The 21,433-nt window shown below is 40.0% G+C and overlaps 2 protein-coding genes across 2 annotated transcripts in view; one reads left to right on the forward strand and one right to left on the reverse strand.

The window, feature by feature from the left end:
• Positions 1 to 21,433, reverse strand: part of LOC135168425 (uncharacterized) — a 43,041-nt gene that overhangs the window by 985 nt on the left and 20,623 nt on the right. The window contains exons 2-5 of the mRNA XM_064132599.1: positions 11,290 to 11,495; positions 6,013 to 6,148; positions 5,134 to 5,267; positions 262 to 493 (exon numbers count right to left, since the gene is read on the reverse strand). Coding sequence (XP_063988669.1) covers positions 262 to 493; positions 5,134 to 5,267; positions 6,013 to 6,148; positions 11,290 to 11,495 — 708 coding nt within the window. The remainder of the gene's footprint in view (positions 1 to 261; positions 494 to 5,133; positions 5,268 to 6,012; positions 6,149 to 11,289; positions 11,496 to 21,433) is intronic.
• The window catches only part of LOC135168415 (uncharacterized), a 223,817-nt gene continuing 211,253 nt past the window's right edge, over positions 8,870 to 21,433 (forward strand). The window contains exons 1-2 of the mRNA XM_064132576.1: positions 8,870 to 9,007; positions 10,039 to 10,213. The gene's annotated coding sequence lies outside the window, so the exon portion shown is untranslated. The remainder of the gene's footprint in view (positions 9,008 to 10,038; positions 10,214 to 21,433) is intronic.

A 21,433-nucleotide genomic window follows, 5' to 3' on the forward strand; every position in this document is an offset into this window, starting at 1 on the left:
ACCCCCCTACCCTTCAACCATCTGATCAATTCCCCAATTAATGCCTAATTATGTCATAAAATTGCATTAAATACGTCTTCTTGTTAATTGTGAGTAATCTCGGCAATAAAGAGGTCTTTCTTGCCACCGACAAACTGCCCAGCAAGAAATGATCCCCAACACTGTTCTCTCGCCCTAGATAATCCCCCAATTACCAGAAGCTCTGCATTTCCCTTCCTCTTTTTCACCCCTCAATGATTACTCCTGCATTATCAAACTCACCAGTATGAGGTGAATCACGAGTCCCCAATACTGAAGCAAGTCTCGGTCGTTCCTCATCAATAAGCGCCGTGACATTCATCTTGTAAAGCTGGAAGACATTAGCATGACAAGTGATTTGTAGTCTACCATTTCTAAAACTGTCCTGAGTTATCTCGAAATCCAGCTCAGCATATGTACGAGATCGATTGTCCATTCTCTCCACCATTATATTTCTGTGATGAGTAGAGTTGAGCTGTAAGGGAAAAAAAACAATGATACACCCTCAACCTTCAACCCACAAAACCGAGCATAAAACCAAAGGACTAGGAAAAACCCATCTGATGGGGCAGCGAGGAAATAACACACTAAAAAAATTCTCCCCTGGCTCTCCAAAATGGCAGGGTGGCAAAAAATGAGAGTGTGGACAGCATACGGCATGATGATTGATTTTCACGAGGACAAGAGCAAAATTGAAAAAATATCGCTAAAAAATGGTTTCCATCGTCGACACGATGATACCAGATCGACGTCTTTGGGGTTAGATCAATATTCAACAATTATTTAACTAATTGGAAACATGTTGTTGACTGATTTTTGCTGGTTCTTGTGCCATCAATACGGTGATAAGGAGCCTCTTTATGGCCTGCAATGACACACAACTTTTTAACTTGATAACACTGACTGGTAGCTGGAGTTTCACATCATTAGTGTCACTTCCATAGAGGTGATTTAGGATTGGGGGGGGGGGGGCTGAGGCAATATGGGCACATATTAGGACGAATACATTGTCATAAGACTCGAACGTAGAGGTTATAAGACAGGGAAAAATCGTATTAATATAAAATTTCGACTTCTTTCTTAATTTTTTCTTCTAATCGTTGATATGAATAGAAAGTCCACTTTACCTCATGTAGATATGTATTTATCAGATATTGAGAAATGATCTGGTGGTAATTTCATCCATTTCAGTCAGCAACCCAATATAATAATTGAAAAACAATAAACAGTTTTAGCAAACAAAGATTTACTTTCTATTGCCTATTAATAAGCATCAATCAACGTTTTTATTTCACAAAAATGTACCCCGACAAACGGCCGAACCCAACGATCAACGGTCGTTGAAAAGATCGAAGTTGCCCGAGCAATCGATGTTTCCGATTAATCGACGACGGCCGGGCGCGGCCAATCACAGCGCGTCTCTCTCATCTCGTGAACCGCAGCGCGTCCCTCTCACCCGCTGACCCACGCCACGGCGCCATTTTGTTGTGGATAGCGGGCAGAGCAGTCTCGTTACGCAGTTACAGTTTATTCTTAAGAACTAATTAACTCTGGAAAGCCTGAGATAGTCCTCCAGAATGTAACCTATCCTGAAGACTGGTCTCTTCCCACTTGTAACACACAACACTTTTATCACCCGGGGTCATTATCCCCCTTCGGTTACACATTCGTTGGGATACGCACTGCCTTGGCGTACTGGAAAAGGTTATACAAGTGAATCGGTACTTCCTGCCTCCCGCTTTTACACACACCCTCCCCCTGGATGTGCCCATCGTCCTGGTCATACACAACATGTGCACACCCACACACACACACAGGTGAGTATGGTTTCCCGTGGAGAGTAATTCGTTCGTCGCATTCAACTATATAAACATGTACTCATTGGATTCTCAGGTAGGATCATAAAACACACGAAAGGCGAGAGAGGAACGAGGGAGGAATCAATGGGGAGAGCCTGTACTCGGTTCCTCGGTGATACTCGTCCTTGTCTCTCTCACTCTGCTCATACCAATATTATATACGATTATAAAACGCCAACGAGCGGAAAAGGGTGGAGAAGAGGATCCAGCGAAGAGGGTGATAAAGAATCCGGCAGAATGAGAGGCGTATTCGCGTGCTTGCCGCCATAATTCGCGGAATAGCGCCTTGTTATGTAAGTATTATTACAGTATCGCGTAACAGACACTCACGCTAATGCATCCTACTGGTGGTGGGGAATTTATTTCCTCGATTGGGGGGGACTTAGATTGGGGCCTCAGCGTATCGGGGTCGTGAGGGAGTTGGAGAGCTTGAGGGAAAATTTGTTTTATTCGAATTTCGGTGAACTTGAAGTCGGGTTGTTTTTTTGTGTCGATCGATCGTGATCGAATAAATCTGTCGATGCCACTTTTAGATGGGATGTGAATATATGTGGCCCAGTGGTAGGGGTAGATATACATGCTCAACAAATGAACAATTTTATAGTTTATTGAATTTTGGTTGAAACCTAATAAGATAATTGATGCATTAATTTTTGCGTCCCATAATGAGAGTTGGTTGGAATTATGGGGTGGCTGGATCATCTCAGTAGAGAGATGTTTTTAAATGGAAAACAAATACAGTGATTAAGATCAATAATGCGTCCCACTGGTGCCATAAATTTCGAACACAGGAGTTTAAGACGGTTTACTATCGTACTGGGTTTATTTTTTAATAGTTCGCGACTTTTTAGATTTATAGTAGCTCTCTTCAGGATGCTGAAAAAGTAATTATTAATTAGGGAAAGCCATTTTGAATACAGAATTTCGCGGAAATAATAGATAAGAGCTGAGCTGTATATGGAACAAAATCTGAAACCGACCAAAAGCGGTTATTTTCAACCTACAATAAAATATTTTTGAAATATGAATGAACATTTATAATCCGGAGAGAGGGTTTTATGGATAAAAATTATTAGAGTGCTCTTACGTTTTTTTTGGGGCTTCTGTTATTGATAAAATAATGGGAGATTTTATTGGTGGAGATTTATTTTTTTTTGTATTAGTATCGACGTTTTATACTATTAAAAGATGATGCATAGCTTTCTCGTTAGATTAGCGAAAAAGAAGCATGGAAATATGATACAGCAGTAGTGAATTTCACAGTGAAAAATATTCGTTGATTTTTGGGAAACGTTGGCACTTCTTCTATTTGTTTTATTTATTTATTTGTTTCAAATAAAATAGGAGTGAGGACTCTGCTGTTTTCCTCTCAGTACGATGCCTTAATTTCGATATCAGATAAATTATTCACTTTGCACTAGTCCTCATTAAAGCGTAATTGGCCTGAAGTTTCCATAAAAAAATTATTTTTCAACTTCTGAAATCATTCTTCCATGCCCCCAGTTGTCCAAAAAAAGCGAACTCTAGTGAAGCTTTGAAGAGTCTATTATATTTCCTGCATGTAAAGTTAGCGAAATTGTAATATCATTGAAATTTAGAAAAAACAACAAAAACAAATTCAATTAAATTTGAATTTTGTACGGGAGTTTAAGGACCAGTTAAGATCACTTCATTTCCCGAACTTCAGCCACTCAAACAGTTAGGAAATAAATTTTTCATGATGCAGAAAAATTTCGTACATTTTCATTTTTCTCCATTCTTGAGAAAAATAAACTGGATAAACGAGAAAAGAAAGTTTCACGTTGAAACTCCTCCCGTATTTTCAATTTAAGACGCTTGTTATGTGACTTGTCGGAAAATTTCAGTTGGTTAGTTGGTCTAGAGTGCACGTTTTCACTGTGATTACAATGTCCGGGAAAATTAATAGACAGCTGAACATTTGAATTTTGTTGGCTCGCTGAGATAAACATGTTTAAGACGTCTATGAAACATTTTCGGTTAACAAATTCAATAAAAAAAGTTTTTAATTAAGGAGCTCTAGAAAAAGTGAAAGATGGACGGACTAATGAAAAGTTGGATTAAGGTTGAAACTCACCGTCATTGTACCACTTTCATTGTTTCGGGGGGAGAGGGGGAGGATTGTGGTGAAGAATTGGAGAATAATGAAGATGTTTTATTCATTGAATTTCGCATGGAATTGATGATGCCGTGAGATTGTGGATTTCATGTAATTCCTGAGGAAATGAGACAGTTTACAATGAAGTTTAACTGATAGTTTTTGTTATTTGTTAGGGTGCGTTTGGGAACCAGTTTTTTTTTATTTTTTTGCTTGATATTCTATAACCCTGGGTAATACTAAGTACTAATGAGGCTTGATACTTTGAAGTACCTCGCTGCACGTTGAATTTATAAGAGCATCTCATAAGTTGTAATTAGAAAAAAAATACCTTCAGAAGGAAAGCGACGACGGGGAGGTCCTGTATATGTACCCGGGCAACCATGTAAATAACAGTAATGTCGCAAAGTGGTTAAATTTATTTATAGAAACTAGGTTTCGACTTAATATACATGGAAATACTTCAAGTTTTACATTAAACCTTCAATATTTACTTATGAAATCTGTAAAGTATGAAATCGCGGTAGCAACACATTACCCAGGAGTCATTACTGCAACGCATACATAATTAAATTTTTTGGGCGGTAATGAGGTCATCCAATATTTTCTTCGCGATTAACATATATTTTTCAGCATTGATTCATCTCGATTATCTTCCATGCACAATATTTCCGATAAAAAACAGGGGAAAAAAATCCTTCTGATCAATAATTAGGGTAGAAATTAGGGCATATGGGGAGGAAAAAAAAAATAATCAGGAAAGCAGAACACATCGTCAGTCAATTAGAGAATTAGGGCTCGACGTGATGAAATTGATAATGATCGAATGAGGAAGTTGTTTACAAAGCAACAACTTTATTTCGTCATTTCCTTCTTCTCTAATTCACTCACGATTGATTGATGATGTTTCCTCCCCCACGCAGAAAAAATGGGAGCGCAGTCCATGCGTCCAGATAAAAGTGATCATATCGTACAGTAAAATTAGCTTCAATTTCAACCCCGGAAAAACAATTTTTGAATTCATTATTTTCTTCACAATTTTTCAGCACAACAGTGTTAATTTGGTTATATTGTACGCTCCATAGAACGTGTCACTATTCAACTTTCCCCCAAGTGTTATAATGTAAACCGGTTAATTACCGAAATTTCATTGATGCTCCAACTGACATTAGCTGCCGGATTGCTCGGTGGTACAGTGCAGTTGGCTTTGACAGTTTCACCAATCGCGTATCTCTGCTTCTCAACGAGTATCTCGGGTATGCCCTCGGGTAAACCTGTGAAAATATATACGGTATACACACCATCCTCACGTGAAAATGTCCCATGTGAAAAGGGTGGGGAAAACTACTTTTGCACATATATACATGGCCGTTTCCCGTGGGTGCATTTGCGTTACGTTTATGTAGGGGTATGTACAAGCGAGGGTGAGAGAGAAAGGGAGGGGAAAAAAGGGGCAGGGGGAGAGTATGCACGTTGCTGGAATCACGCGAGTAACTGAGCGTCTCTCAGGACGAGGACCCTCAGGTACAATAACATATACTCAGTTACACGTATGACGTATTTGCCGTTATTTTTCACTCTCCCGACAAATCGCCGTCTCTTCCCACAGTCACGAGTCATTAACCGAAAATCGCTGATTTTTGCGGAGTCACGCCAGGGTTAAATGAAGACCGACTTGCTTTTTGTTGTCATTAATGACTGATCGTCGAGGTCATGATGATCACTTATCGGGCGGAAGTCTGATGTAAAAAATTTTTTTTTTCGTCAGAGTGACTGACCGAATGATCGGGATGTGGCTCAGAGGGAATAAAAAAACTTCTGGTTCCCACACGGGGAGAAAAGTTCGGGAAAAATGGTTTAACAGCACAGAGGGAATTTTCTAAGAGATATTTTCCGCGAAAATTTGCCCGAAATCGCAGGAACTTTCATCCGAAATCGCGAAAAATTTTACTTTAAGACTATTATATTGAATCTATTGTGTACCTGACATTTCCATTATTTATCAAAAATAATACTCACCAACAACGTGCATATATCCAGATTTAAGTATAGTATGAAATTCAGGAAGATCCGTGCTGACCTCGCACGTGTATCTACCCTCCATATCGGGCGTCACATCATTCAGGACCACTCTGTGAGCATCGCTGAGAACAGTCTGTCAGCAAAAATAAAAATAACAGGCATTGAATAATTGAATGAAACCCCATTCTCTCCACCTCTCGCTATCCACAAAGTGGATTTTCCCTGAAAATCCAAATCTGCGGACAGTCCGAGGTACCGCGCGGTCCGGAGGACGGGGGGGGGGGGGAATCCGGAGTTAATTCGGCGGCTAGACTGCTAACCGCAGAATTGACCGAATCGCGCATAGGTATCCACTCTACAGCCCTATTTATCGTGAATCGATATCTGCACATTCCCTGATCCTTCTCCCCCTCCCCCTTCCGCCCCCATCTGTCCACCAACTCACGCTCTTATTCGGTATCAGAACAATCCTACCGGCAGCAACTATTAATTGTATATGTTGCGAATGGCAGCAATATAAATCATCTACAATCAATTTGGTTAGCTCAGCTCGAGAGAGACAGAAGATGATGGAGAGGGACGGGGGTGGAAGGGGAGAGAATGAGATGATTCAGTTCATGTACGTGATGAGGTGGGGGGCGTCTGTGGACTGTTCGCCTGAGGGGTAACTCTGTTTTATTTTTTATAATTCAATTTGAGGGTAAAACAATATTTCTAGGAGTTCACTGGCTATTGATTTCGTTATTTTTGAAGCGTATAATAATTGTATGAACATGGAGATAACGTACACGAAGAGAAATTTTCCAGGACCAATTAAATCGTGGATGGGGTAATGTGCCACATGGCATGGGATTATTTATCCCCCAAAAAATGGAGGTAAACAACCGTAAAAAAAGCTGAATTATGCTTACAGTTTTTATATGCAATTATCATTAATTATTTTCTCTATCCACGTGCTTAATCAGTCCCTGGCAATGAATATTCAGTACAAATTATGACACTCAACCGCTCCCTCACCGTTTATCGAAAAATTATGAAATGCTCCAGGAAAATTCCTACCCTCAACGTTAATTAATCATAAATATTGTTACTGACACTGAGATAAATAATCGATGATCAATTTGTTCCCTTAGTTCATGGGACACACAACTTCAAGGACAATGCCAGAAGGGGAGCGAGAGAACAAGCGAGTTTGCATATGTGACACCTCACCCCTCCATTCACACGTGCACAAATTTCGTCTTTCCGGTTATAGTAAACTAAACGAAGGGGGTGAGGTGTCACAGGCAAAAACAGAAAGTGCGGGAGGTTGGGGGTGGGTATGAGGGACGGGCTAGTAACTTGATTCACGTGTGTTGGTGGTTGACCGAGTCGCGGCGTGCCGAGAATTGTCGAAAATGTTTCTCGGTGCCGCTCGGCGCCACAGCTCCAACTATACCCCCCAATTCTCCATATTATTCTTTAGTTTTGTGTGCAACCCAGTACCCTCCCGTACACCCTCCACCCCTTCATTCTCTGGGGCTCGTGTTCGCCTGACAATTTCGCATTTTACCCGTCACCGCGATATATTTCATTTCCCCCCCCACCCCCTCCCACCCTTCACTCGCGCGATAAACGAGCACGGTATGCGCGATCACATAAATTTTCGTATTTTTTTTTGTCTGTTTTTCTGCTCATTGTTCATTTTTTTAATCAATTTTTTCGGCCGCTTTTGCTGTTCCTTTTTTTTTCCACTTTTTTCCCTCCCCCGATTTCTACAATCCTCTCCCTTTCCCCCCTATTTTAATAACGCGGTTATGGGCGAACGACACTGGTGATATGCAACGACACGGAATTTATAACAAAAAGCCGGAGTACGGCTCGTTCGTCACTTCCGGTTTTCACAAACTCATTTCTGTATTTCACTGTCTCTGTCGTTTCTCTCTGTACTCCAATAATGTCATTTGAAAATCCATTGTGGTGCTACTGTTGGTGGGGGTGGTGGTGGTGAAGGGGGTTGGGGGTGAATTGGATGGATGTATGTGCGGGGGTTTGTCGCTGGCTTTGAGCGTCGCTCGGGGATCTGTCGAGGTGTGAGTGCATTCAATGGCAACCAATACTGAAATGGGGAATCCAGTTTGATAATGGTTTTCGGGGGAAACTACGGTTCTGGCCCTCCGGTGGACCGACAACTCCAGGGGATGGGAGGTACTAGCCAAATAAGTAGACAAGGCGAACTGGATACGCGATTGGATTGCAATCACATTGACATCGTTACTTTGTTGTCAGTCATTTATTTGTCGGGCTCATCGCTCTATTGAAGTTCCCGGAAATTTGATATTCCGGCGACTTTTTTGGTGGTTTTTTTTACAGAAACGGTTCGGGGAAAATCTGCGGACACTGGGTGGGTTCATGACTGGAATATGAGGGGAGACAAATCATTCAGGATTTTTGGGGGATAAAAAGACAGTTATTGGAGTGGATTTGTTACCTGGAATTGGGGAAAGGGTTGGGATGGTTAGGGGATGCTAAAGGAATCTTCTCTAAGGGGTGATTATTTTTAAAACTCTGAAGGGACTCAATCGAATAAATTAATTATCGATTTCCGAATTTTTCATTGATTCATTTGTGTGAAATATATTTCAGGTCGCTCCATAAACATGAGATTAGCTCTACCAGGAAAATCCTCGCCACCAGCTACGGAAAATTTTTCCAAGAATCTCTGACGGGTAATTGTAATACAGAAATACAGAACGCGAAATCAAGGGGTGGGGCCACATACAGGAAGTAAACAAAGGGCGTAGGATATACCATTGGATTCTAATCACATCTTCGATTTGTTGTCGATTCGGTGTTAGTTGGACTAGGGACACGGGCGAAGCTCCCGGGCACTTTATATTCGGGAAAATTTATTTTCGTTTAGTTTTTAGTGATAGTTTAGGGTGAAAACAGTGTACATCAGTGTAATTAGTGTAATTTTCGACGGTTATGATGTCATGCTTACGATTTGAAGGTAAAGATAATATTCGAAATTGAAATTGAAAGCGTTTTTTTACTTGAAAATTTGAAAAATTTTGGAATAACAGTGGGAAAATAAAAAGAGGAGACTCCCTTGGGCATTAATTACGAAAGGGGTGGAGTGGGATGTGCCAGATAAATTTGGTGCAAAATGAATCAGCAGGCGGCGAGGGGGGGGGGCTGATTATTCGGGCTCGGGTTATTTTATCTCGTATTACGTAATTTCGGGGAAATTTGTTTATTCTGTCGCGATGGGGAGGCGGAGGCCAAATTCGAATAACTGACTGTTTATGTACTCCGGATGGATTTTATTTTTGAGCGGTGATGTGGCAGAATGAGATGATTAAAATTTTGTTTTCGGTGAATTTGTACATCGAGGGGAATGACGCGGTGCAATGAAGGAAACCTCTTTATTCGGTTGATTTCGATGGATTGTTGGGAATATAAAATAACGAATAATGAAAACAAACAATGAGGAATTGATTGGTTCGATGAAGAAAGGGATAATAGAATGAGGTTTTTTTTTAATATGACGCTTTATTGATGATCACATACCCTGCGGACTTTAAAGAATCAATTTAATTGAAATTAATTTAGCACCTGCTTGAGTCAAAAGATTAGTTCATTCTGAAGCACATACGTGTATTCAGTGATCTATAATGAGTTGATTGAAGTCATAAAATTTATGATTCTTTGGCGGATTGACACTTGGCACGAGATTCAAAGATGCTTTAAATGAAAAAAAATCCACGTACTGATTAGATGAATATTGTAAAAAATATTTAATGCCTCTATTATGTGTTTCAATGTTTGCTCGACTTCAATCAAACATAAATGAGGCTGAAATGAAATAGACTTCAATTGATCGTAGAATCTACTTGGAGCAACTGGCATCGACTCTTAATAGGCTCGCACATTTTTCATACTCTATTGAAGCCTTCCACAATCACATGAAATAAATACATTCCTAATGTCATTCAGTCCGAGTTCAGATTTGTTGACTTGACCCAACTTTTTTTTTTTCAGGTTGTAAAATACCGTGGGAGTGCAGCACGATAGTGACATTTCTGGGAAGGGCTTTTTTATGGAGCACAGAAAGATCTATAAAAAATGTCACCATAAAATACGTCTATTTCCTCTGGATCCGAAGATTTTTCTCGTAAACTGGGTTTAAAGATCAGCTTGCAGGGAGATGGCTGAGGTGAGTTTTTTTTTTCTAATATGTCCTTTCTGCATGATGATAAAACATGGTGAGTCAGGTAACACAAAATTTCTGGACGATATCCCAAACAAAGGGGAAACTTGTAGGGGTAAAACTAAATTTCAGTTTTACCGGACAATATTTTATTTAATTTCTCGCTTGAGTCTCTTTCGTCGATCCTTTAATAGACTAAACTGTTGCCGTCGTATCAATTAGGAAACTTTTCATTTAATTGTTTTTAATTATCCGTCCGGAAGTTCGTTTATCCACGGGAGACTATAACAGTCTGTGTGTATACGGTACGTGTGCGCAGATGGAAAACATAATTTGTATTAAAAAAAACGTAATTCGTTTAGATTGATATAAAAATTTATTTTAGATCGAGAATTAATTTGATTGTTCAGTAGATTAATCAATTCTTGGAGACAGCAAACTTTTGTTTAAAAAATTGAATTATTCATTAAATTCTTTTATTACCGTCTTGAGTAAAAAATATCGAACAAAAATGACGGATACGAAGTTTAATACGATGAAATAAAAGTTTTCTAATGCCGACACGATAATTCATTGGCAGAAGTAAATTATTTTCAAGGGCTGGGGAACTCGAGTAAATTCACATTTATCACAACCGTTCTGCGTTATATCATGAATATATTACACATCGAAACATTCGAAGCGCTTAATTCATTGAACACGCTCACAGTATCCCACCCCACACCATATGGTAGTTGTGTAGTTGTGCGAACTATCTGAATAAACCCATAAATTTTCTTTCTCCGGATAAAATGAAGGAAATGAGCGCCTCTTCTCAAGTCCCTTATTTTTAGTAGGACCGCGTAAAACCGTAAAAAAAAAGTGCTCATGAAAAAAAAAGTCATCTCTCTTGAAGTGAAATTGAGGAGAGCATCAGACCTGATAATCTGAAGGTTGTGAATTGAAATCCCACCCGTGTCATCACTCATTTCCCCCCTTGACATGGCTATCCTTGAAAAATTATTTCACGTGACGCCCTGTCATGAGATGTATGTAGACGGGTAATCATCAGCCCATCACACGATGGATAAGAGAATACTCACGTTTATCTTGTGTGAAAAATTTCCAAAAACTGATATTGGCGGCCCTTCCTTGGGTATATATCTGTAGAACTCGGATCTACTCTTGTACCATTTAACGGCGTAGAGTATATCATTTTGGAGGTCGTATCGGCAGGTGAGGTTGACGGTTGAACCGATGGCGACGGCCTCTGGGATATTGTGAGATACATTTTGCAGTCCGTTGACGGCTGCAATAAAAATTTCGATCAAATGGTTAATGGATGATACGGAAAATTTAATATCATTAAAAACATACTGAATAATATATGATATTGGTCCGATTAATATGGGAATAATAAATAATATAAATGTCGGATATATATTTTCTATATATTTCTCAGGAATTTTGAAAATATGGGGAATTTCAGTTAATTATATTTTTTAGAACTTTTTTTGTTTGAAAAAAATATGTTTCAACCCACGAAATATTTAGACGCAGGCCTCTATACAAGCTTGTCTATTAATTATGATAATTATTGATAATTATTGATAATTATACGAGCTCTCATTTTAATTCCTTTTATTCCATTCGATTGCATTCCCCTCGTGTGTTCGTTGATTGGAAATGATCGAAATATTAATTCTGGTATTCTGCTATACACATATAGTCATGTGTAATAGAATTGTAAATTCAATATATCATTATTTTAATGAATGATCATTGCTTCCATTAAAAAACCATAATTTCTCCCATGAGAGCGTATTAATCATAAACGTAAATGATTAGAAATTACCGTTAACTATGGCGACGACTTCACTTGTTACAGCAAGTTATGACTAGACCTTTGACAGTGTAACAGCTCTCCATAAACTTCGCCTCTCATTATCTCTTCAATAAGCAACCTCCCATTTGATTTAAAAGGCTCATTCGCAATAGTACAGTAGAAAATAAGCGATATGTAACCGTCGAAACATCCATGGTGAGCCTTTTACGGAGGATATTAGGAGTAGAGAATGCATTACGATAACGAGGCAATGAAAAATAATGTCGAGAAGACTGTTAGAAATTTCTTGAAATCTTAGAATTTCCAAGGTCGTGCTTGTGAAATTGAGATTTTGCACAAGATGAGAAATATTCTATGAAAATTCTAACGCGACTAGTGACAAAAATGACACTTGTTTCATTAAAAAAAAAATCTAATTACTGTCACATAAACTGATCGGTAATTGTGTCGGTAATTTTTCTCGAATGGTCCAACTATAACACAATTACCAAATGAACAGATAATTTTCACTGAAATTTTCTCACTGTGTAATAACTCATTACAACAATAAAAATGTACAGGACAACCACTTCATCAACTCCAAGAATTTTCCTCATCAATCCTTCTCATTACTCAACTCTCATTCCTCATAAACTCCAGAATCTTCCCCAAACAATTTTCCCCCCCTGGAGGGCTCACCCCCTCCGGTAAATTCAACAACAACCACCCAGATAGACATTACTAGACTGATTTCACAAGTTTGACGCGTTATTAGAATCTCGCAGTCTAAGTGTAATTAGAGGAGCGAGAGGAGAGAAAGGTTAATTAAGCAGGCGCGATAGTGTTTCCCCAAACTTTCCTCTGTGTATATAATAGTACGTATACCTACGAAAATGGCACTCACCAGTCCTCTACCTCTCCATCTCACCCTTCAACCCCCTTCTCTCTCCCCCTATCGCAATTTGGATTTCGAGTCTTAGCTCGAACTGGTAACTTCGCCACTCTAACGTATACACAATCTCAAACTTCATTCTCTAATCTGTCCATATAACTAATTAGAATTACTCCATGAGTCGACATTGGTTGGTAGGCTGGATAGAGGGGGTGAGGTAGAAGGGCCTCTGCGGGTCGGTAATTATTAGCAGTGAGAGTGACAGGTAACATTCCACACTCCCCTGAATTATCCTGATATATGACGCATTTGAGAGCGTTGTAACAAACGTCGGAGGTCGCTGACACAGGCTTCCACCTTCGCGAGACTTTTAACGCGAAAAAAAAAACGAGGAAGAAATATAAATAAAAGAGGTGAACCCGAGTAGTTCCTCGTTTTCCACGCTCACCGGCTGCTTAATTAGTAATTACTTATCTATTCGCGCGATGAGAATGAAACCCGAGGCACAAGTGAGAGAGACAGGCGGGGAAAAAAAAAGGAAAAGCCACCTTCTGTTATGCCTAGCTCTTGAATTCTCGGGATTATTTTTTTTTTTCATGCCCTATGGGAGGAAGAATTTCTGGAGAATGAAAATTATAGTGTTAGTCCAAGTTGGTGATCAATTTGAATAGATTTAAAATAGAGAAATATAGAAGTAAACATCAATTAGTGATGGATTTTTTTTTCGACTATTCCATTGTTGAACAATTTTAGTGAATCCAAGATTTTTGATTTCTCAGAATTTCTCCCCCTCGGTGTATATGAACCCCTAATCTCGCAAATGCACTAATGCACAATCCTCCCAATGTGATAAGATGTACCCCGGGGCCTAGGAAACTCGTTGAACGCCCGAGGGGCTTAAAAAGCTCCGCAACTAGATGGAATTAAATCTCCCCCGCGTTTTATTTCACTCTGAAATGAGAAAATAAAAAATGAAATTTTTTTTTTTTAATGAAAAATGAAAGAGAAAATGAGAGAGAAAAAAATCAAGTCTATACAACTCAGGTATACAACCCAATGCCTGAAAGCTTTTATTGTTTCGTAGTGAAGTGTTAAGGGGGTAAATAGAGGAGGGATGCAGTGGGACGCGGTTGGTAAAAAGATGGAGGTGGCAAGGGGGGATGGGGGGGGGAGGTTGGAGAGTGGGGGGCGGGGGTGCAAGGCATGTTGGAAAACCTCGGAAAAACTGGGTATGGTTTAAAAGTGGGCTTGCGTTGGGTACACGTACAACCTCTCATTCTATTTTTCTCACATATACACGAGCATCATGGGGCTTTCACTGCTCCGGCGAATGAGGAATTACAGTGTGAGGGTTTTGCACACCAAAGCGATGAGTGTACGATGTGTTTACCGGTGAAAACAGCGTTTTTCTTTCGTCGGTTTCACTTGTTTTGTATTTTTGCAGTTTTTTTTTCTCTCCCATTGTTTTTTGTTTCGACGGATTCGTTTCAGTGGAGCCCTGGGTATTCCGGTAAATAAATTCATCTGGTGACGGTTGGGTTCGATGAACTCAGTTATGCCATGATTTCTTTTCGATGGCTCTATCGTTGTGAAAATTGAAAATAAAAAAATGGATTCGGGTTTCGAGTCGGTGATTTTTCGGAATTATTTGGGGTGGAAAGTGGATTGTCTTGTTTAGAAGAGGGATAGGCGGGGGCTGCGGGGAAGAGATAAAATTCTAGTTGAGTAAATATATATTTTTGCAATTGAATTAGCTTCATACATTTGATTTTTATGCAATTCAAATGCTGCAAATTTGGTGTAAGAAATTTTTTTATAGAAAATGGTCTTTTAATTGGAACGTGAATAACATTAATCAAAATAATGAGATTTTCAGCTTTTGCGATATCAAAGAATATTATCATAGCGATCATTAAGTGATGATGAGAAATTAATTGGGATTCATTAGCTATAACAAAAAAAAATTGAATTTTTCACGTTTCATTTTCCAATGAGAGTAAAAACAAATTTCCTACCCTTCATGATTGACTACGAATGGTTCAATTTTCCACTCTCATTCATCATTTGTATCATAATGAAAAAATAATTGGGGATTATGACTGTTCACAGAACAAATTATAATTTTTTTTTTCCAGTAATTGTTAATATGGTACTGAAATTTGATAACGGACATTTTTATTTGTTCCTCTCTGTTTCGAAAGCTTTTTATATTATCTGTGTGATCAATTTTTATTAATCTTTATTACGATTCCTCTTTATTCAATTCTTCAATTGGTGAAATAAGAAAAAACTTTTCAACAAGAATGAGAATGGAAAAAAATGAATGCATGTAGCTGTAAAGCAGGAAATGAAAGTAAAATAAAATAAAATGGTGCAGATGAAGTAGTTCATTAATTATTATTCGGGCATGAATGATCAGCTTAATGTGCGATAAAATATGCAAAAAAAAGTATGGCATCATCCGATTCATAATTTTTTTATATCGTTCAGTGAATGCATTTCACCAAAGTCCAGTAAATGAATTTATTTGAAAACGGTTGAGTTCCATCAACTCAGTTATGACATGATTTAATTTTGACGATTTTATTGCGGCGAAAATGAGAAAAAATTGCCTGACATTTTCGAATCGTTAATTCTGAATTGGGAGGAATTCCGTTCTGATTCAGGTGAAATTGGACAAAGGTGAGTTATTGTTTCATGATGCTTTGATTTCGTGTTACAAGGGTGGCAGGGGTAGATGGTAGGGACAATAAATATTGTTATGAATGTTTATGCGGGTGCAGATAGGTGACTAATTGTGGAAGCCATTGAATAATCATCGTAAAACGTATGACAGGCAAGCTATAAATACTCGAGACACATGCGGCATAGTTGAACGATTGGAAATCGATAAAACGATACTTGGGAGCAAGTTTTACCCGAACAATTGTATGAGCGTGTGTTATCCTCATTGAGTTGAATGCATTTGCTGGGAATAATTGTTAAAAAAATTTCTCATATCGTTCGATTGCTTTTGGAGATGTTCACTGGGATAACAAAAAAACTTATAATCAAAATTCGGGTGATAGCATTGGAGAAGGGATGTGAAGTGATGACAAACACTGGAAATTTTCCTTTGGTATCATTTCTATTGCTTAGAATTTTTTAATTTCAGTTTTGGGTATCCCATATTTGGTGGTTCGATATTATGTGTACGAGATAAATATTACTCGGTGGTTAATGCCTTGGGATATTTGAGGAACACATGGGAGAATTAACCGAGGCAAATTGAATGGGGTTAACCGTTCGTTCTGTCATTGCACTTCCTCGATTTAATTCAACCGCATCAGGAAAATTTTATCAATTGATGTAGAGCAGATCGGTGCAAAAATTTCGTAAAAATTTCTTTAACCGTTAAATTTCTTTAATCATTTTGCTCCAGATTTACGGAAGCGATAGGATAGTTTTTATTGAATATTCTCAGTGTAATATAATAAATCACATACTCGTCAATGACATTTCCTTTCCTCAATCACCTATCACGATCAAACTTTACAATTTCTGGAACTTTCAAAGACAATTGGCTTGTCTTTCACATACCATCCAGCCATGTCACTGGCATTTCCACACCTTAACGACTATCAAAGACGCAGGTGAATTGAATTCTGAACTATTGAACAAAGCCCCCACAAACTCACCACCTCAAGGGTGTGTACATCCAACTCGGAATATTGAAATCCTTCCAACTGATTCATCCAGTGCCTTTCATAAGTACATATCAACGATTTTCGGTGAATATTCACTCATTCGGAAAAGCTCCCGAGGCCGTGCTTTTCTGCTTGTCATGAAACACTGGGTGCTGGGCGAGTGCGCCCGAGTGGCGCTTTACCCAACTTTTATACGATTCCTCGTAAAAGCTTTACGAGCAGAATCCTGGAACGAAGGGGGCCATAGACATTCGCCGCGTGGACAGGAGGAAAACTAGAATTGTTGGGGTATGGGGGGGGGGGGAGGGATGAAGGAGAAAAGAAGAGGGACTGAAATTATGAGTCAGTGGGAGGAATTCCAGCGGATGAGTACCTATCCGCTTGGGTTCATGAAAGCCTTCATCATAGCGCTCTCCTGATCATCATGGATGGTCGTTGCGCGTGATAATCCACAAACTATAAGAACTGGATATAATGTCCTTGACAATAATAGTTAAACTCGGGCACTACGGTATTCTTGTCTGTTTGATATTGCATAAGCCCTTTATAACATTCACATGAGAGAAAAGTTGGATGAAAATTACCAGGAAATCGTGGCAAATTTTACTGCACAAAAGGTAATTGTCAAGGGAAATGTAATGTTATGGAAGAATACTGGTTTACAGAGGGGAGTTTACGATTTATTCCGTAAAGAGATACATATACTGTTGCAAAAATTCTACTTCTAGAGTGTAAAATTCCATTACAAAAAATAAGGACTTGTGATTTTTAAATTGAGAGATTTTTTTTTAGTTAATTATCTTCATATCTGTTACTTTTCACTGCCCATCCTCAAACCCTTAAAAATCCTACAATGATTTTTATGTCCGAGCATTAGTTACACCCCCGTCTCCTCCGGTCACCAAGTGTTCCATACATCAAGATAATACCACCCTTATGAAATCCCCCCGATGACTTGTGCATTAAGATTGGCACACGGTTAGATAAAAGTTGAAAAATATCTCTTCATGAGTTGTGCTTCCATTCCGAAGGGTGGGTTTGTACGAACGCCCAGGGGGGTCACTCACTCGGAAGACAATAACGTCGACGATGAACTGTCCACCCTTTAACCCCTGTTCCACCGTGATACACACATTCATCCAACACGAAATTCTCGAAAAGCCTTTTCATATACGAATTCCATATCCCGGGTGTATACATGCCGAGCATTGCGGTGCGGTATTATCGTCGTACGGGACGCATGCAAATGACCGGAGGATTTTTGAATAGCCGTGCGGTAGTGGGGCCAAGGGTGAAAGAGAGAGAGAGAGAGAGAGAGGGGATGAAAAAATAAAAATAAAAATTTTACCCCTTCACCGGTCACGTACAATCATATCTCGCGCCTCCCTCAAGATTTTCGCGATTCCTCCTCCGTTCCAGGGTACATGTCTTTCATGAAAATGGTTACGGATGGGGCTCAGGCGTCTCACGGATAATTGGCCAAGCGGAAAACCGGATATCTGCCACCCTTATACTCCAACCCCCTTGTGCAGTAAACCTCTCTCGTCCGGATGTTACCAGTGGAATTGTAGAAAGCGCGGAGACGAGGGCACAAATTTATTCCTTGGGCGTACGTGAATGCTTTTGGCTCTCCTCTATCAACGTTGAAGAGGTCTTAGATATTTTCCAACCATCCACTCGTCCACTTCTCTATTCTCTCAATTTAACCCCACCCAGGGATACTTTCATCCCCTCATTTTTATCCCCCAACGGGGGGTTTATTTGAGTGAGCCACATCAGACTGGACGCGATGGGTTTTTCATTGGAAAATCTCCAACTATCCTGAATGGGGTCCAGTTGGGGGGCGCGTGTCCGGGAAGAGGGACTGCTGAGATATGTACCGTACGCCATTCACTATGAGGGGCAGAGGGGGGGAGGGAGGGGGATGGCTTAACTTTGCCAAAGTACTCTGGCCGTTCAGTGGGTTCGCGTGCACTTGTGATTTACTCGTGTCTACCAACGAATCCACCCCGTTTTACCAATCCCTTTACCCCTCACCGCGCCACACACCGTGTGGATAGAAAGGTCTGGAATTGTGTTTGAAGAGGGGGGAGGGGGGAGAAAAAAAATTTCGTGAGGGATTTCACTGCCACCATAGGGGGATTTCATGGTTATTGATGCTCTCCCAGAGCGGAAAATCTTTTTCTTACTGGACCATAATCTTTCAACGTAGACCGCGAGCTTTATCATGCCCACTGCGAATGAAGCACTGGTGAAGGACCGGCATACTGATGACTTCTTATATATTTTTTTTTCACCCTGAACTTTTTGCCGCTCATGTTGGGCATCTGGGTAGTTGTTTCACAACACATTTGTTTTACGTTTATTTTCGGCCTCGTTGAGGGTATCAAACGTAATCCGCTCATCCTGGGTACACGTGTATTCGTGTTTCATTGTGCTACGCTTTGAAATATTTCGAGGGGATGAAATCCTCCAGATACCGGGTTTTTCAGAGGAGTCGAGTGGCTGGGGGAGGAAATATTGAGAACATTTTTTCATGGACACGGGCCCGAGGATCATACTGATGTGAAGTGAAATTGAGGGATTTTTGGGATTTTTCGGACTTAATCGGGCAACAATTATCGTATACTGGGAGAACAGAAAATGAAAAAAAAAGTATGGGAACATTGAGGGGAGCGTATGAGCAATAGAGTTTTCAATTTAATTTTTTTTTCAGTACAAAATAACTAATTCACGATTGTTAGGGAATACTCAGGCACTTGTCCAGATGGAAGAAAAATTTTCACATAAGTGTTAGTGATTGATCTGTCCGCTGTTTTTCAATGACAAAAAGTTTTTCCCAACAGTTTCACCCAAGACCTCCATCTACCCCAAGACAAATCGCCAAACCATTCACCAATTCTCCAAGAAACCTGATGAACAGAATTACCAAGCGAGCACAAATCCCCTCTACCACTCCATTCATCCAGTTTCCTTCTGTTTGGTCATTGAACGATACCAGCCGAGGCTCCACCGCAGAGGATGGATCATTTCATTATCGGAAAGCTGATCGGACTTTCCCCCCTCTCCTTGCCAAACCAGACAGTGAGACCAAGAGAGAGAGAAAGAGACACGGAGACTCTTCTGTCTCTCTTATTTCGAATTTTCCCTGGCTCACTATCTCCCTTCAACTACCAGTTAGCCGCCATCACTACCCCCTTCCCTCCATCCCCCAACACATACAAGAACCCGACTTCCTTTTGTGCCCCCATCTCCAACGGCTAAAAGTGAACCAAGTCCGTTTCACCAAGCAGAATGGTCGTATCATCCTCCACGCGCGGCCAGCTTCTTTCACCGATAAGACGTCCACCCCCACTGAGTCCCAACGCTTGACGTTCGCTCACCCGAATTACAGACTATCCAGCTACTTTCCTCCTCACTTTTCTTCCTTTCTCCATTTCCCCCATCCTCAACTTGTTACCTACCGATCTCTCTCCCTCCTCCTCGCCCCCATCTTCCCCCTCACCATTCTTTGATCCAACTCTGTCGGCAACTGTTCGTGAGAGTCAGTCTCTCTTACTCGGAATTTTTCAACCCCTCTGGAAAATAGACCAGTAGCCCCAGAGCTCCACCCATCCACCAGCCACTTCTATCTTTGTATCGGGGGTGGAAGGGAGTACATACCGTTGTCTTGGGTAAAGTGCACCTCACCAAACCTCTCACACATACATACACGTACAACCATACCCATCCCCAATGCCGATTGTTTTCTTCTGTCTACTTGGCGACGAACATATTTTTCCATTTTCCACCTCCACTCACAGATCCTCATTTCCAACGTCACCCAACGTTCCAGTATTATCCAGACTTTTCTCAACTCACACTCCCCTACCCTCCCCCCCAAAGAGGTATTTCCACAGTGTTACGTGTGTATATATATTTTTCATCTACCCCTTTTATCCAGCACTTTCTCACAGTTGTAGCACATTCATCGAAAATTTATATAGGATACTAAAGTGGTTTTCCCTGCCCATCCCTCTTCACTTTTTATTCATTATCGTGTTTTATCGCCTCTTTGTCCTCTCGTCGTATCATATTTACCCATTTTATCGAGCATCACGGTTATACCTTTCACCCCCTCTCCCTTTCTACCTGATTTATCCGTTTCCATGAAGAACCCATCAGGAATCTAATTAATTATGATTATTGGTATTTTCAAAGTATGATAACTCTTGGGAAATCAAGTGGAATGGAAAGAGTCTCAAAGAGGGGTAAAAAAGTGGATGAGGAATATTGAAATACAGGAGAATCATCTGCTGGATTTTGTTTCGGTTCCCTGCATCTTCGTTATTTCATTCATGTCGCATACCCCCCGACCCCTTCCGCCCCCTCCCTTTTCCCCTGCCACAACAGTTTCAAAGTGAAAGAGTCCCTGAGATATTTTTCGATCAAGAAATATTCACTTCAATGTGCCGAGTAATGGCACTCGATTGAATAAGAATGATTAAAAATCAAAATACTCGGTAGTGCATCGGTCAAGTGAATTCTCGAGGCTCGTTAATTACTCCTCAATGATAGAACAAATCACTAGTAATTTTTAAGGGACTCACAGTTCGACTTTCATTCGTTTGAAAGGCCCAATATATTCCTAGATATTTCATGAAAATTATTACCTGCACAGGTAATAAAAAAAATCACTTGCTTTTGCTTTTTTTCACCCCTATAAACATGAGCTCTTATTTTTCCCTGAGATTTATATGATACATCAGCTGATGATGCACGTCAATCATCATTTGTACGTAACCACAATGCGGTTTTCGTTCCACGTTCCGGCGCAGGTCACGACGAGCAGCACCTCAGGTACT

The sequence above is a fragment of the Diachasmimorpha longicaudata genome, chromosome 13, assembly GCF_034640455.1.
Source record: "Diachasmimorpha longicaudata isolate KC_UGA_2023 chromosome 13, iyDiaLong2, whole genome shotgun sequence".
NCBI lineage: Eukaryota > Metazoa > Arthropoda > Insecta > Hymenoptera > Braconidae > Diachasmimorpha > Diachasmimorpha longicaudata.